The 16693-nt window shown below is 44.3% G+C and overlaps 1 protein-coding gene and 1 non-coding gene across 2 annotated transcripts in view; one reads left to right on the plus strand and one right to left on the minus strand.

The window, feature by feature from the left end:
- The window catches only part of TMA16 (translation machinery associated 16 homolog), a 56272-nt gene extending 52930 nt beyond the window's left edge, over positions 1-3342 (plus strand). The window contains exon 7 of the mRNA XM_075265766.1: positions 936-3342. Within this exon, the coding sequence (XP_075121867.1) occupies positions 936-1113 (178 nt within the window). The 3' untranslated portion in view covers positions 1114-3342. The remainder of the gene's footprint in view (positions 1-935) is intronic.
- Positions 3343-16271: 12929 nt separating this feature from the next.
- TRNAS-CGA (transfer RNA serine (anticodon CGA)) lies at positions 16272-16353 on the minus strand. The gene has a single exon. It is a non-coding gene; the product is annotated as a tRNA-Ser (tRNA).
- Positions 16354-16693: the final 340 nt, after the last annotated feature.

Raw genomic sequence — 16693 nt, forward strand, 5'->3', positions numbered from 1 at the left:
CCAACTTCTCCGGGCCTGCTCACTGCTGACCCCCGCTTCACCTTATACTATAGGCCGCGGAGGCCGGCAGTGAGTAGGCTCGAGCCCAGGCCGCGATCCCACTGCCGCTATTGTTATACTCGGGTGGGGTGGTGGTGGGGGGGTCTTTTCAGACCCCCGAGTATAATAATTGGAGCCCCAGGAGTAGGTGAGAGAACATAACAAACAGTTTTACTCACCTCTCCGGGATCCAATGTTAATCCTAGCCGGCTTTGGGCCTATATGGTAATATCCCAGACCACGTGACGTCTGGTACATTATCATACAGGCCCAAAGCCTGCTAGGATTAACATGAGCACAAACAGAATGTCATGCATTTTCCCCCCTCGGCTTATACTCGAGTCAATAAGTTTTCGCTGTTTTTGTGGTAAATTTAGGAGCTTCGGCTTATATTGGGGTGACTTATACTCGAGTATATAAGGTACTATATATTTTTTTTTAAATGTACTAAATCTTGAAACTTGCACACTGGCCTAATAAAAGATTGACTTCGTTCTGCAGGGTTTGTTTTTTCAGCCGTCACCATAATCAGAATAAACACCATAGAAGAGAATGGTATATTTGACTACTGTATATGGTTTTAACAAATAAAAAAAATCTTGGTGTTATATTCCCTTTAGGACAAAATAGAGCATAAGTTTTCTAACTCTTTTTAATTCTATTACACAAGAAATAGAGCTGCAGTAATGGATTTTCCAGCTTTGCCCTTCTGCTGCGTATGATTTGTAAAGCATTGTTCTAGTTCAGCCTACTGTACGGTCTGCAGCAATGAAGGTATATTTGATTGATGAACCATTTTCCAGCATTCCTCAGGGTAAATCTGTGCAGTTGTGATAAAGTAACACATTTTTTATTTTTTTTTAAATTTTCCCCTCTCTCTCTCTGTTCATTTTCAGAGAATGGGATTTGGATCTGAAGAAGCTGCCAAACATTAAAATGCGCAAATTTTCAGTCAGTGACTCACTGCTTAAATGTAAGAAAGACGTTTCAGCAGAAGATGCTGAAGATGACGAGAAAATGATGGAACACAGAGATGGGTCTTCTCCTGAGTCTGAAGACAATGAAAGCCAGTGACGTTTGTCAAGAGACTGTTAATTTTACCCCTGAAATCCAAAAGGAAGATAATAGTCAAGAAAGTAATTCCTTGTAAACTAAGAGACAGCAATGAAGAAACTTGTTTGCGATTTAGAACAGCTTACGTAACCGTGACTCCTAACAGAAGGAAATGCAAAAGTGAAATCTTTGCAAGTTTCATGTTAATAATTCACATTGGTGGGAGCTTTTCACGCAAGAGCTATGAAGAAAAAATATTTGATATTTGAATATGCGGAGGAATACAGCTCTATGTGTCTCAAGTGAGATTATTAAGTGAAGTGAGAAGATTTCAATAAGAATTAGCTGCACTTGATGTGCCGCAATTAATTGCTGTCTTGAGCTGGGGACTTTGCTGGAATTTTAAAAGGATTTGTGTGTAGTATTTGTTTTCTCCGACAGGCATATATTTTCTTTAAAGGTAAATGGTACCTATTTGGGTTAACCCCTATCTTCACATTTGCCTTGACGGTTGTCTTATCTCTTGAGTAACTCAGGTTCCATGCTTTCAATAAATCTTAATATTAGGACTTGCCTTTTTTTTTTTCACCCATGAATTGTTTGGAAATGTGAATCTAAAGAAAATCTGTCCGCTCTCCTATTGTGTGTTTCAAACCCCCCCCCCCCCCCTCCTCTCCTATTTTCTGTCTATATTAAATAATAATCCTGAAATCTGCAAACCTACCACTTTTATCCTGTTAAAATATGCTGTTCATTTCCTCCAAGTATTTATGCCGTTAAGCCAAATTCACACTTATCTGTATTGGTTTTGTGTTTTAGTAAATACAGATTATGGAGTTAATGTAATTAGAAGATGTGTTTACTCCAATATTTTATATGGAGCCACGGGAAAAACCGTATGGAAACGCCTTGCAGATTTTCTGCTTCAATTATACCTATAGGGAAACCACCATTTTTTCAGTAGGTATAAGTGACATGCTGTGATTTAAAAAACCACAGTGGTTTTGGAGATCTTAGAATTTCTGCTGCAATGTGTGAATAGGATTCTCTAGACAGTCACTGTGACAGGTTGCGCCATGTGGGGCCCTGGCCTTACGTAGTTTTTTTTCTCATGATACAAAACACAAGGGCATCACTAAACCATCCCTTTAAGTGTAAGTTCGGAGGTCGCCTTGGGTTCCGGACCAAAAAAGGGGCAGCCGTGACTGAATGCCAGTGCACTGGCGTCCAGTCACGCACTCCGCTCCAGATCAGGCCCAATGAATGGGCCTAGTTGGGAGTGTCTTCAGGCTGACTTGTAAGTCTCCGTACGCCTATGTAGGCACACACTCTCCCTAATGTGTATGATTATCCCCTGACCCTGCTCTATAGTCACTCTGCCAAATTAGTATCCCTGCGCTATGCTGATGAGGTCCAAAAGACCAAAACAGCGCTGTCCATAGCTGGGAGTCTGTTCCTTTTGGAATAGAAATACTAATTTGGCAATAAACCCCGCATCATATCAGTAGGCTTATTAACTGAGTTATGTATGATGTTAAGGGGGCTGCCCCTAGGGGGCAGCATACAGAGGCACTGTTCTCCTAATTACATCCTGGAGAATAGAATTGCCATATTATATGCAGTTATAAGACTAAGTAGTAACCCCGATGAGCGGTGGCTGTAGTTGCATCTGAACCCAGGAGCCTTAAGAGGCCCATGAGGTTCCAGAATTTGCATTGAGGCCCAACCTCAGATGAATGGATAGTAGGTATGTTCTTCGTCATTCTTCAGAAATTTGTACGTGTAGGACCTCCCTTATAACACATTGTACATATACCCTTGTATCAGTAAGTATGACCTTATTCTCTTCATGATAAATATGGCAAGTTTACAGTTTTTCTTTAAGAAAACCGGTTCAGTACTAGTAACAAGACAAATTATCATAGAAATATTAACCTCAGCTTAATTTGTACTGGCATGTGTGAAGGATTTGTTGGCACAGCCTTGCCAAGATGAAAATGTATGGTAATATTTGCCAAGCATGAGGATAAAATCCGAAATTTAAGGCTTTGTAAAACCAATGTACGGCTTGACTTGTTCTGACAATTTGATCCCTTGATCCCACACATCTATTACTGTGTAGTGTCTGTTCTTTAAGATTTTTTTATGTTATTAAGTATTTATGTGGAAAGGTTCTGGCAGTCCTAAAAGGAAAATTTCAGCAAAGTTTATAACAACATGAATTATACATGAAAGAACGTGGTTAATACGAAAGAGCCTGTGCTTAAGAAAGAAGCCGTTCCAATAAAGTTTTCAAGTTGTTATTCTGTTAGTAAGTTTTGAATTAATGGGATTTTCCAAGATTTAATATTAGTGACCTCAGATCTTCAGAAGGACATCCATTTGAGACTGCCGAAGGGCTCAGCATCCCTGCCAATCAGCTGTTTGAAGCGACTGTGCCTTCTTTATTGTTTAGAGTGCTTAGCACAACATGTCATACACACAGCAATGGCTGTATTGGGTACTGCAGTGATGTCCCATTCAAGTAAATAGGAAATCACTGTAATCCCCAGCGCAGCATATTCTAAATGTACAGCGTATTCAGTAGTGTATACATGGAAGTGTTATTACCAGAATGCCATAGCTTCTTTAAATGGTGAGAATCCAACTGATCTAATATTAAAGTTATCCTGCTTCCAAAAATTATATGCAAATACATCCACAGCAGTGCTAAATACTCGCTGTTCCCTTGTGCAGTCTTTGCTTGTATTTATTTTACTTGCTGCTCCTTGTATCACTGCAATGAATCTGTGGACAAACTACATTTCCAATGAGTCATCTGCCTGCTCTCGCTCTGTGTTCCCCTCCCTTTTCCACACTCCCCTGCAATGAAATCACAGATAATAAATCACTTGCATATCCAAGATCACGTGCCGCTGTGATGTTCTGTTAGCAAGCTCACTACCCCCTCCACCCTGTGAGTAGTAAACACCGTGTGTGTGTGTGTGTGTGTGTGTGTGTGTGTGTGTGTATGCGTGCAGGCAGATGACTCATGAGAAATGTAGTTTGTCCACATATTCACTGCAATCAAACAATTTCTGTAACTGTCAATGAGACTTCTGCACCTCTCAGCAGGTAATTTGGCGCACTCCTCATCAGCAAACTGCTCCAGATGTCTCAGGTTTGAAGGGTTCCTTTTCTAGACGACATGTTTCAGCTCCTTCTAAAGATGCTCAATAGGATTTAAGTCAGGGCTCATAGAAGGCCATTTCAGAATACTCCAATGTTTTCCTCTTAGCCATTCTTGGGTGTATTTAGCTGTTTGTTTTGGGTTATTATCCTGTTGCAAGACCCATGACCTGCGACTGAGACCAAGCTTTCTGACACTGGGCAGCACATTTCTCTCTAGACTCCCTTGATAGTCTTGAGATTTCATTGTACCCTGCACAGATTCAAGACACCCTGTGCCAGATGCAGCAAAGCAGCCCCAGAACATAACAGAGCCTCCTCCATGTTTCACAGTAGGGACAGTGTTCTTTTCAAGATACGATTTATGTATCCGTCTGTGAATATAGAGCTGATGTGCCTTGCCAAACAGTGTGATTTATGTCACATCTGTCCATAGGACATTTTCCCAGAAGCTTTGTGGTTTGTGAACATGTAGTTTGTCAAATTCAAGTTTCTGGCTTTTTTATGATTTGTTTTCAACAATGGTGTCCTCCTTGGTCGTCTCCCATGAAGTCCACTTTGGCTCAAACAACAACGGATGATGCGATCTGACACTGATGTTCCTTGAGCTTGAAGTTTAATCTCTGTAGAAGTTTTTCTGGGCGCTTTTATGACCATTTGTATTATCCGTCTCTTTGATTTGTTATCAATTTTTCTTCTGCGGCCACATCCAGGGAGGATGGCTACAGTCCCATGGCTCTTAAATTTCTGAATAATAGTACGTATAGTCACAGGAACATCAAGCTACTTGGAAATGGTTTTATAACCTTTAACATGCTTGTCTATATTTTTCCTTCTATGCTCCTGAGACAACTCTTTCCTTCACTTCCTCTGGTCCATGTTGAGTGAGGTACACACCATGTGACCAAACAGCACAGTGAGTATCTGTATCCCTATATACAGGCCACCAAACAGCACAGTGAGTATCTGTATCCATATATACAGACCCACTGACTGATTACAAGATTGTAGACACCTGTGATGGTAATTATTGGACACTCCTTCATTTAACATGTCCCTATGGTCACATTATTTTCAGGGAACAATCATTTCTGTCCAGGCCTGTTTCATGAGTTTTATTTTCAAAAAAAATTCTGTGTGAGCATGGTTGAAAAGCAATGTCCGACTTTCATTTGTTCATTTTCATAGAATTTTTTTTATTTATCATTACCTTTGTCAGATTCAAATTATTTCTGTGACCATTGTGGGGGGGGGGGTTTCTTTCATTAAACAAGGGGTAACAACAATTTTGTCCACGTGTGTATAAGCACAAAAAGCACAATTCCAATTTATATAATAATAGTTGTTCCCCCTAATAGAAAACCCATTTTAATACTTCAATTCTTTTTTTTCCCTAATAAGATGTTACTTGTTTGTTGGCATATTCTTATGTTACGTAAATCACATTCATCTTCCACAAACATCGCTTTTATTACTTATTACCCAGCAGCATGTCTGAGAGAAAGATAGCTTTGTGGAAATAGCTATGGTACGCACAGTAAGGGGTCAGGAGGGTCTGACAACAGCAGATCCTGCCAAATGATGATTTGCTTTTGTCTCAGTATGTCATGAAGGCAGTCTGAAGAATCTGCTTTTGTTTAATACCTTTTGATATCGGATAAACATTAGTACCCCCTTATCACAGAGCGACCTCTCAAGAGGAAAAGTCTTCTTGCCGCATATGGTAACGCTAGTAATGGCTCTCTGACATTACCTGCCCTTACTATAGGAACATCCTGGTAACTGGCATGACCTCTAGGAATTGGGAGGCTACTGGAATCTGAAGAGCTGGGCAACATCCCATCCTTTTAGTAAAAATGTATTGGGTATCATATGAAGAAAACATATCACTTGTTACTATCATCTCCACTTTATTATTAGAAAAACGGTAAGGTAGCCCTGATATAGTATGCACTAGCCATATCCACTATGCAGTAAATGGTGGGACACAACGGTACTTTCCCTTTCAAGCAATAGCAAGTACAACTGCAGCTCCCGTTGCACATTGTGGATACGACCAGGACACGCAATGTACCACACAGAGGAAGTTGGCACTGATTCTGGTGCAAAATCTGCGTGGGAATCCGCTCTGGCAAAAAAAACTCCCATTGAAATCAAGGAGGCTTTTTTCCCATTGATTTCAATGGGTTCCGCGTGGAAAACGGAACCCATTGAAGTCAATGGGCGTCTTCTTTTTCAGCGCTGATTCTGATGCGTATTCCGTGCCAACTTCCTCCGTGTGAATGGACCCTAAGAGAACCTATAAAACACGTATAATCTTTGTTGTGTTCAGTATTGTGTTTCCTCCACGATACATTTTATGGCACTTTTATTCATTTCATGAAATGTGATGTGAAACGAGCTTTATTTCAACAATTATTCTTCCATATTTTTATGTCTCAGGGCACCTGCTTTCCAATGCATACTGCCGCAGTGTTATTATTCTATAAATTCACAATATCCTCGCTATTTCAGCCCAGTATTCCAGCATAAATCCACATCAAATAAATCTTCCATTTAATTTCTTCAAATGTAATGTAATGTATGTCAGCTGTGCCTAAAAAATAATAGTTTTAACACCACCCATGGTTTATTTCTTATTAAAGTCCTTCTAATGAAAACCTTGAAAACAGGCAACAAACTATTTATTATATGTAATAAAGAATCTAGAAAAGCCCCTGGAGTGTCATTGCCCTTTTTATTGTTGTATGTGAAGAACATGTCAGAGTCAAAATCCATTTACAAACATGAGATGTCGAATCTTACAAGAAGAACTTGTGTATTATAAAAAATACTGTGATGTTTAATGCGCTTTGTACTTTTGTGTTTATTACGTTTTATAAATTCTTAAAATATTGATTCTTAGCGTAGCCCTGACCGGATGGCATCATTAAGGCGCTGAATTGATCTTAGTGTGTTAAGAATGCAGATATTGTAGACTTTTTATGTATGTCATCTGAGACAAACCCAGTTCATCATTTGAAGTAGTTATAATTCATCAAGTCTCATTTTCCAATCAATAATATAATAAATCACTTGTCTTGTGTACACCCAGGAAAAGAAGCTACATAGAAAATCAATGAGCGTCCCAAACTCAGGCTCAAGTATCGTCTCCTTCATATTTGTTGCTATTCCAAGGTGAATGTTCAGGCACAGAACAGATGATAGGCTGGTCAAACAACCATTTATATGGAGGGTAAAATCTGCATTTGTTAACTGTAGTGAGTATGATGATACAGTAAATAGACCATAATATAGCAGCAGGTTAGAAAGACTCCAGGATTTAACCCCTTCACACCCCATCCAAACGCCATAACATTTAAATTTTTCTGTTCTCAGAACCATGTGAGATCTTAAAGGGGCTCTATCAGCAAAATCATGCTGATAGAGCCCCACATATGCGTGAATAGCCTTTAAAAATGCCATTCAGGCATTGCTATTGTTATATTAAACTACCCCCCGGTTTTAAAATAATACCCTAAAAATTAATATGATAATCATACCGTATTGTGCACGCTGGGTGGGCATGGACGGTCCGACGTCCTCTTTAGCCACGCCTACATCTTCTTCTTGCAGTGATGTCCTCAGGTCCCGTCTTCCTCGTCTTCTTCTTCCGGCGTCATTGCTTGTAATCCCGCGTCGGCGCAGTAGCAGGGGAACTGAGCATACTGAGCATGCCCACACATACTTTGTCACACAATTAAGCACCTGTCCAATATGGTCTAGAAATTCTGGATCATATATTACCTACGTCTGGTCCAGAGACCTATACTCCCTCTGCATAGTAATCTGTAATGGTAGGAGTCCCATCTGGTATATGGGGCAGTAGACCCGCATGGAGTCTGGGTCTCTGAACCAGAATCTGTACAGGAAAGGTAGGCAGATACAGTCCAGATTTGACAGCTAGATGGGAGGACTGTGCATGACAGCGTCAATGTGTGTGTAAGTAGGTGATCTGCTGTCACAACACTGTTCAGGGTTTTCACATCCACCTATCACACATATATCCAGAAAGCCAGAGGAGTTTTGTGACAACACATTACACACGTGCTCTGTTACTCACACAGTCCTTCTATTCAGCTGTCACACAGATGTTCAGCTAAGTCTTCCATCCATCTGTCACATAGACATTCAGAAAACCTGATGTACTGTAACAGATCTCCGTGATTAGTTGAATATTTGTGTGGAGCTGGGTCGCACAAATGTGTGTGACATTAAGTGGTTGACAAACTATCACACATTTTAGCTGTACAACTGTGACAACTGGATAGGCGGACTGTGCTTGTCTGTGTGTGAGTGGATGAAATGCTGTCACAGAGTTTTGGAGCTTGTGGATGTTCCTCATGTCCCTGTCACACATGTCCAGGAAAGCTGAACGGCTAAGTGACAACAAGTCACACACTTAACCTCTGTCACACACTCATGTCTCATGTCCATCTGTCACATGGAGGTATAATTTTGAAGCTCCTGGGCCACAGTGCAAAATCTGTGAAGTGGCCCCTATTACCATTACCCCTATTACCAAGTCTATTACGGTCTTTGTATACAGTCCTATGAAAAAGTTTGGGCACCCCTATTAATCTTAATCATTTTTAGTTCTAAATATTTTGGTATTTGCAATAGCCATTTCAGTTTGATATATCTAATAACTGATGGACACAGTAATATTTCAGGATTGAAATGAGGTTTATTGTACTAACAGAAAATGTGCAATATGCATTAAACCAAAATTTGACCGGTGCAAAAGTATGGGCACCTCAACAGAAAAGTGACATTAATATTTAGTAGATCCTCCTTTTGCAAAGATAACAGCCTCTAGTCGCTTCCTGTAGCTTTTAATCAGTTCCTGGATCCTGGATAAAGGTATTTTGGACAAACAATTCAAGTTCAGTTAAGTTAGATGGTCGCCGAGCATGGACAGCCCGCTTCAAATCATCCCACAGATGTTCAATGATATTCAGGTCTGGGGACTGGGATGGCCATTCCAGAACATTGTAATTGTTCCTCTGCATGAATGCCTGAGGATTTGGAGCGGTGTTTTGGATCATTGTCTTGCTGAAATATCCATCCCCGGCGTAACTTCAACTTCGTCACTGATTCTTGAACATTATTCTCAAGAATCTGCTGATACTGAGTGGAATCCATGCGACCCTCAACTTTAACAAGATTCCCGATGCCGGCATTGGCCACACAGCCCCAAAGCATGATGGAACCTCCACCAAATTTTACAGTGGGTAGCATGTGTTTTTCTTGGAATGCTGTTTCTTTTTGGACGCCATGCATAACGCCTTTTTTTTTTTATAACCAAACAACTCAATTTTTGTTTCCAAAATGAAGCTGCCTTGTCCAAATGTGCTTTTTCATACCTCAGGCAACTCTATTTGTGGCGTACGTGCAGAAACGGCTTCTTTCTCATCACTCTCCCATACAGCTTCTATTTGTGCAAAGTGCGCTGTATAGTTGACCGATGCACAGTGACACCATCTGCAGCAAGATGATGCTGCAGCTCTTTGGAGGTGGTCTGTGGATTGTCCTTGACTGTTCTCACCATTCTTCTTCTCTGCCTTTCTGATATTTTTCTTGGCCTGCCACTTCTGGGCTTAACAAGAACTGTCCCTGTGGTCTTCCATTTCCTTACTATGTTCCTCACAGTGGAAACTGACAGGTTAAATCTCTGAGACAACGTTTTGTATCCTTACCCTGAACAACTATGTTGAACAATCTTTGTTTTCAGATCATTTGAGAGCGGGCTGTCCATGCTCGGCGACCATCTAACGTAACTGAACTTGAATTGTTTTGTAGAAAGAAATGGTCCAAAATACCTTTATCCAGGATCCAGGAACTGATTAAAAGCTACAGGAAGCGACTAGAGGCTGTTATCTTTGCAAAAGGAGGATGTACTAAATATTAATGTCACTTTTCTGTTGAGGTGCCCATATTTTTGCACCGGTCAAATTTTGGTTTAATGCATATTGCGCATTTTCTGTTAGTACAATAAACCTCTTTTCAATCCTGAAATAATACTGTGTCCATCAGTTATTAGATATATCAAACTGAAATGGCTGTTGCAAACACCAAAATATTTAGAACTAAAAATGATTAAGATTAATAGGGGTGCCCAAACTTTTTCATAGGACTGTATTTAGTACATCCTCCTTTTGCAAAGATAACAGCCTCTAGTTGCTTCCTGTAGCTTTTAATCAGTTCCTGGATCCTGGATGAAGGTATTTTGGACCATTTCTTTCTACAAAACAATTCAAGTTCAGTTAAGTTTGACGGTCGCCGAACATGGACAGCCCGCTCTCAAATGATCTGAAAACAAAGCTTGTTCAACATAGTTGTTCAGGGTAAGGATACAAAACGTTGTCTCAGAGATTTAACCTGTCAGTTTCCACTGTGAGGAACATAGTAAGGAAATGGAAGACCACAGGGACAGTTCTTGTTAAGCCCAGAAGTGGCAGGCCAAGAAAAATATCAGAAAGGCAGAGAAGAAGAATGGTGAGAACAGTCAAGGACAATCCACAGACCACCTCCAAAGAGCTGCAGCATCATCTTGCTGCAGATGGTGTCACTGTGCATCGGTAACTATACAGCGCACTTTGCACAAATAGAAGCTGTATGGGAGAGTGATGAGAAAGAAGCCGTTTCTGCACGTACGCCACAAATAGAGTTGCCTGAGGTATGAAAAAGCACATTTGGACAAGGCAGCTTCATTTTGGAAACAAAAATTGAGTTGTTTGGTTATAAAAAAAGGCGTTATGCATGGCGTCCAAAAAGAAACAGCATTCCAAGAAAAACACATGCTACCCACTGTAAAATTTGGTGGAGGTTCCATCATGCTTTGGGGCTGTGTGGCCAATGCCGGCATCGGGAATCTTGTTAAAGTTGAGGGTTGCATGGATTCCACTCAGTATCAGCAGATTCTTGAGAATAATGTTCAAGAATCAGTGACGAAGTTGAAGTTACGCCGGGGATGGATATTTCAGCAAGACAATGATCCAAAACACCGCTCCAAATCCTCAGGCATTCATGCAGAGGAACAATTACAATGTTCTGGAATGGCCATCCCAGTCCCCAGACCTGAATATCATTGAACATCTGTGGGATGATTTGAAGCGGGCTGTCCATGCTCGGCGACCATCTAACTTAACTGAACGAGTGATTATGAAGATAATCTTGTTTCCCTTAGTCCTAACAGCGGCACAATGTGGGGTATTTCTGCCCCTGTGTGCTGGTAGGACAGGCGGATATTTAATTAGCCAATCAAATGCGTGGCAGGCCCTATAAGAGGGCACAAGAACCTCCCCTCTGCGTGTAAATACAAAAGTACCTCCATTACATTTATATACAGTTTTATACATAAGATATGATTCCCAGGGTGGGAAATCTTGTGCCGCTGTTAGGACTAAGGGAAACAAGATTATCTTCATAATCACTCGTTCCCTGTCGTCCTCAACAGCGGCACAATGTGGGGATATAGCAAGCAGGTCCCAAGATGGGTGGGACAAACCCATGACCGAACTTAAACTGGTCTGGGCAAAGGCAGTGGAATCTGCCACTTGGTCCTTCAGGCGGTAATGCCGAATGAAGGTGGATTCAGATGCCCAAGAGGCAGCTGCATATATTTGGTCCACAGACAAAGCACTTCTTTCTGCCCGTGAAGTGGACACTGCCCTGGTTGAATGGGCATGAAGGAAAGATGGAGCCGACAGCCCTTGGGCGGTATAGGCGACTCTAATAGTCTCGGTAACCCACCGGGATATTGTAGCTTTGGCGGCTTTGGCGCCCTTGTTTTTCCCCGTGTAGCTGACCAACAGGTTTTCAGTCCACCTAAAGGGGCGAGTGCGCTGCAAGTAGATCTGCAGGCATCTAACCACATCCAGCTTGTGCCATCTTTCTTCTTCAGCAGAAGAAGGGAACGGAAAAAATACTGGAAGGGAAATCAGTTGGTTCCTGTTTACAGCAGATGGCACCTTGGGACGAAACCCAGGGAGGAACCTAAGCTGTACATGGTCAGAGAAAAAGGTGGTATATGGCTCCTCAGCGGACAAAGCTTGTAGTTCACTAACGCGTTTGGCAGGTGTGACTGCCAATAGCAGCGCCATTTTGCCGGTTAGCGACTTGAGGGAGACCTCTTCCAGAGGTTCAAATGGCTGGCCACATAGGGCGTTCAGGACCGGAATAAGGTCCCATTGGTGGACAGGGGTGTTTACCACCGGTCTCAGCCTAGTTGCCCCTTTAATAAAGGTGCTCACTAAAGGATCCTGAGACAAACGCCTCCCCAGATAGGCGGACAGGGCCGCTACGTGTACCTTGAGTGTGGCCGCAGCAAGACCTCTGTCTAGTCCGTCTTGAAGGAAGTCCAGGATCGCCTCCGTAGGGGGATCGGTGGAGTCCACTTGATGCTGCAGACACCAGGCATTAAAGATGTTACCTATTCGACGGTAGTTCCTGTTAGTCGAATCTGCTCTGGCGCTGGATAGGGTCTTCAAGACGGCTTGTGACAGTCCTCTATTTCTCAATAGGGACTGGTCAACCTCCAGGCTGTCAGGTTGAGTCTCCTCAGATCCTGGCATCTCAGCTCTCCTTGGGTTACCAGGTCTGGGAGTGGGGGAAGCCTCCAATATATGCCCTGACTCATTTGTATGAGCTGAGCAAACCAAGCCCTTTTTGGCCAGAACGGGATTATGGCTATTCCCGAGGCTTGGTCCTGTCTTATTTTTATCAATACCTTCGGTATGATTGGAATTGGAGGGAATATGTAAAACAGCCTGAACCTCCATGGGATGGACAGGGCATCCACCGCCAAGGGATTGTCCTCCTGGTACAGAGAGCAGAAGGTCCCCACCTTGGCGTTGAGTCGGGTAGCCATAAGATCGACCTCCGGGAGACCCCATCTCTGGACGATCTGTTGAAATACGTCTGGATTGAGAGACCATTCTCCTGATACGGTAATACCCTGACTCAGCTGATCCGCTACTATGTTCAGGGAGCCCTTTATGTGAACAGCGGATAACTGGACCAGATTCTTCTCCGCCTAGGCAAATATGAGATTCGTCTCTCTCAGCAAGGTTGGTGACCTGGTGCCCCCTTGTTTGTTTATATAGACTACCACCGTCATATTGTCTGACCGGTTTTTGACAGACTTGCCTTTCAATTCTGGGGCAAAGTGTACTAGGGCCAGGTACACTGCTCTGAGTTCCTTGAGATTGGATGACCCCAGCTCCGGACATCTCCATCGTCCTTGTACAGTTTTGTCTTGACAATGGGCTCCCCATCCCCACTGGGATGCATCTGTTGTCAACAGGGTCCACACTGTCGGGACCGTGGACCTTCCGTCTTTCAGGTGTATCCACCATCTGAGGGAAAGACGGGTAGCGGGAGAAAGGCAGATCTTCTTGTGCAATCCCCGTGGAGACCTGTTCCAGGTTCTCAACACTTCCATCTGCAGGGGACGCAAATGCCATAAAGTCCAAGGCACCGCCCTGGCCGAGGATGACATCAGGCCCAGGACTCTCATGGTGGTCCGGATGGTTACCTGCCGAGTGCGCAATAGGAATCGTGCACTGGCTTGGATTCTTTCCTTCCTTGGACTGGAGAGGAAGATCTGCATCGCTTCTGAATCCACAATAAATCCGAGGAATTTTCTTCAGGTGGATGGAACGATTTCGGACTTCTCCCAATTGATAATCCTAACTCCTGTAGGAAGTTGATGGCAAGGTTGAGCTGCTGGAGGAGGGCAGCAGGAGACTGAGCTTTCAGTAGCCAGTCGTCTAGATAAGGGACGAAGGGATGAAAAGACCCTGAAGTCTGAGGGCCGCGGACCGGAGAAATCACCTTGGTGAATACCAGTGGGGCGGATGTGATGCCGAATGGCAGAGCTGTGAATTGATAGTGCTCCCTGTGGCCGGCCATAGCGACGGCAATCCTGAGGAACTTCCTGTGGAAATGAGCAATGGGGACATGTAGATAGGCGTCCTTCAAATCGAGGGTAACCATCACCTCTCCTGGCTGAAGAAACACAGCCACGGAATCCACGGTTTCCATTCGAAATGACCTCTTCCTGATAAACCGATTGAGGTACCTCAGATCTATTATCATCCTCCAGCCCCCGGTGAACTTGGGGACCAGAAAGACGGGGGAGTAGACTCCCAGACCGAGGTCTGAGGCTGGTACCTTCTCCAGGGCGCCCTTGGTAACATATTCGGCAACCAAGGCTTCTAGACTGGCCTGCTGAGAAGGTGGAAGAGTTTGGGTGGAAACGAACCGATCTGGAGGTGGAAGATGAAAGTCGATGTGATACCCGTGTTGTATGATCTTCAACACCCATGGGTCTTGGATATGGGTGAACCATGCTCTGGAAAAGGAGGAAAGACGTCCTCCCAGGAAGGGGGGCCACAGGGAGCTGCCCCACGTCAAAACTCAGGCTTCCTCTTGGTGTCCTCCTTGGAAGCGCCACGACCAGCTCCCCTAGGGCGATATCTAAAACGCCGTTGTTGGGAAGGGCGTCTATAATTAGAGGAAGAACCTCTGCCTCTAGAGGGAGCACGTCTGCCCCTGGATGCTTGAGGTAGGGACCTTCCCCTACCTTCAGCTAATCCCTCCATAATGGCGTCTAAGCTTTGGCCAGACACCCTTCCCGGCTCAAAGGGGAGAGCACAGAGTGCTGCTTTAGACGCAAAATCTGCCCGCCAAGGCTTTAGCCAAAGGGGTCTACGGGCCGCAGTAGACAACGTCATAGATTTGGCGGAGATTTTTAATTGATGGCAGGAGGATTCCGCCAAATAATCTGCAGCCCTATGAACTCTTTTCATAGAGGCCAGAATCTCATCTCTGTCTACGCCCAAATCTATATCCCGCTCCAAGGCGGATAAGCGGTTGCGCAAAAAGTCACCAACCATAGAGGAGGCTATGGCCACAGAGGCTTGCGCGGAGGAAGCTGAGTAGACCTTCTTCAGAACGGAGTCCACCCTACGATCCAGAGGGTCCTGAAGATTTGAACCATCTTCCAAGGGCACCAGGGTTCTGCGGGACAGCTTTGCTACGGCCAAATCCACCTTCGGGGGAGGCCCCCAGGAATCCCACTGGGTAGTGTTAATAGGAAACAACTCTTGAAGATCCTGGAAAGCGAATGTCCTTTCTCTGGCTGTTTCCACTGCTGCGCCATAAGGTCGGTCAGCGTGGCGTCCGCATGGAAGGCAATATGTCCCCCAGAGGCAGACGTGGAGGCTTCCCCGTCAACATCTCGGCCCACTGTAGACCGGATGGACTTCAGCAGCCTGCCCGTTTGTTCATAATGGAACGCAGTTCTGCTGGAATAACTGAGTCGTCCTCGGAGGAATCATCCTCTGCCACCCGCAGGTGTTACAAGGGGGGGGGAGAGACGAGGAACGGAGCTCAGAGCATGGTCTCCTGGTGAGCTGAGACAAGGTGCAATGGATCCCTTTGAGGGAATCATCCTGCAAAACAAAAAGGAGAGTACAAGCAAGGGAAAAAACTATTTACCCAAGCGATGCCCAAACTCACCATCTCCTTGACCCATGCCATCATATCTCTGGGAGAGGGCTCCACAGGTGGAGGACCTCTGCACCCGCGACAACGGGCCCACTCATAGCCTGAAAATAGGCAAGTTATAGGACCAGTAGTACCCCGCAGGGCACAACCTTTCAAGCCGCTACCTACCATCAGGGAGCGGTGTGTCGCAATCGAAGCAGGAAAGATGTTTCCTCTTGGAAGAGGTTTTCCTCCTACCATCCCCAGGAGGGGTAGTAGAGGATGACATATCCTACAGAGAGAGATAATAGACCATGCTAACTGTCACCATGACATCATACCAGCTTTTAAAAAAAGGGTAAATCTTACCAGGTCCTGTAGACCGGACAGAGAGGTGACTTGGCGCCCAACGTGTGACCCGAACCCACGACCTTGAGATTAAGAGTCTCATGCTCTACCGACTGAGCTAGCCGGGCTGGCGCTGTGAACAGGATCTGAACCTGTGCGGGGAGACCCCATTGGATTTCGAGTCCAAAACCTTAACCACTCAGCCATCACAGCCGGTTCCCAATAAAGTTTGCAAACTGGAAAAGAGTTCAAGATCAATGAACACCACAATCGCACGCCTTCAGCAGATACTGCAGGAAGGTCTCTGACACCAGGCCAGCCAGCCTCTTAATTCTGGCCGGCTGGAAGTGGGCGGAGCCACAATCAAAGCAGGTGAGGCAACCTGCCCAGACAACTAACCCTGTAATCAGGGGTCTGCAAAGATATACATTCCCCCCCACCAAGAGGCCCTTAACACGGGCACTTACCCCCACATCTCTCAGTCTTTTCCGGCCTTTAATAAGGCCTGAATCTTCCCTGAGTGAGCGGCCGCCAGCGCCAGGCCGTTGCCATG

The sequence above is a fragment of the Leptodactylus fuscus genome, chromosome 1, assembly GCF_031893055.1.
Source record: "Leptodactylus fuscus isolate aLepFus1 chromosome 1, aLepFus1.hap2, whole genome shotgun sequence".
In the NCBI taxonomy this organism is placed as follows: Eukaryota; Metazoa; Chordata; class Amphibia; order Anura; family Leptodactylidae; genus Leptodactylus; species Leptodactylus fuscus.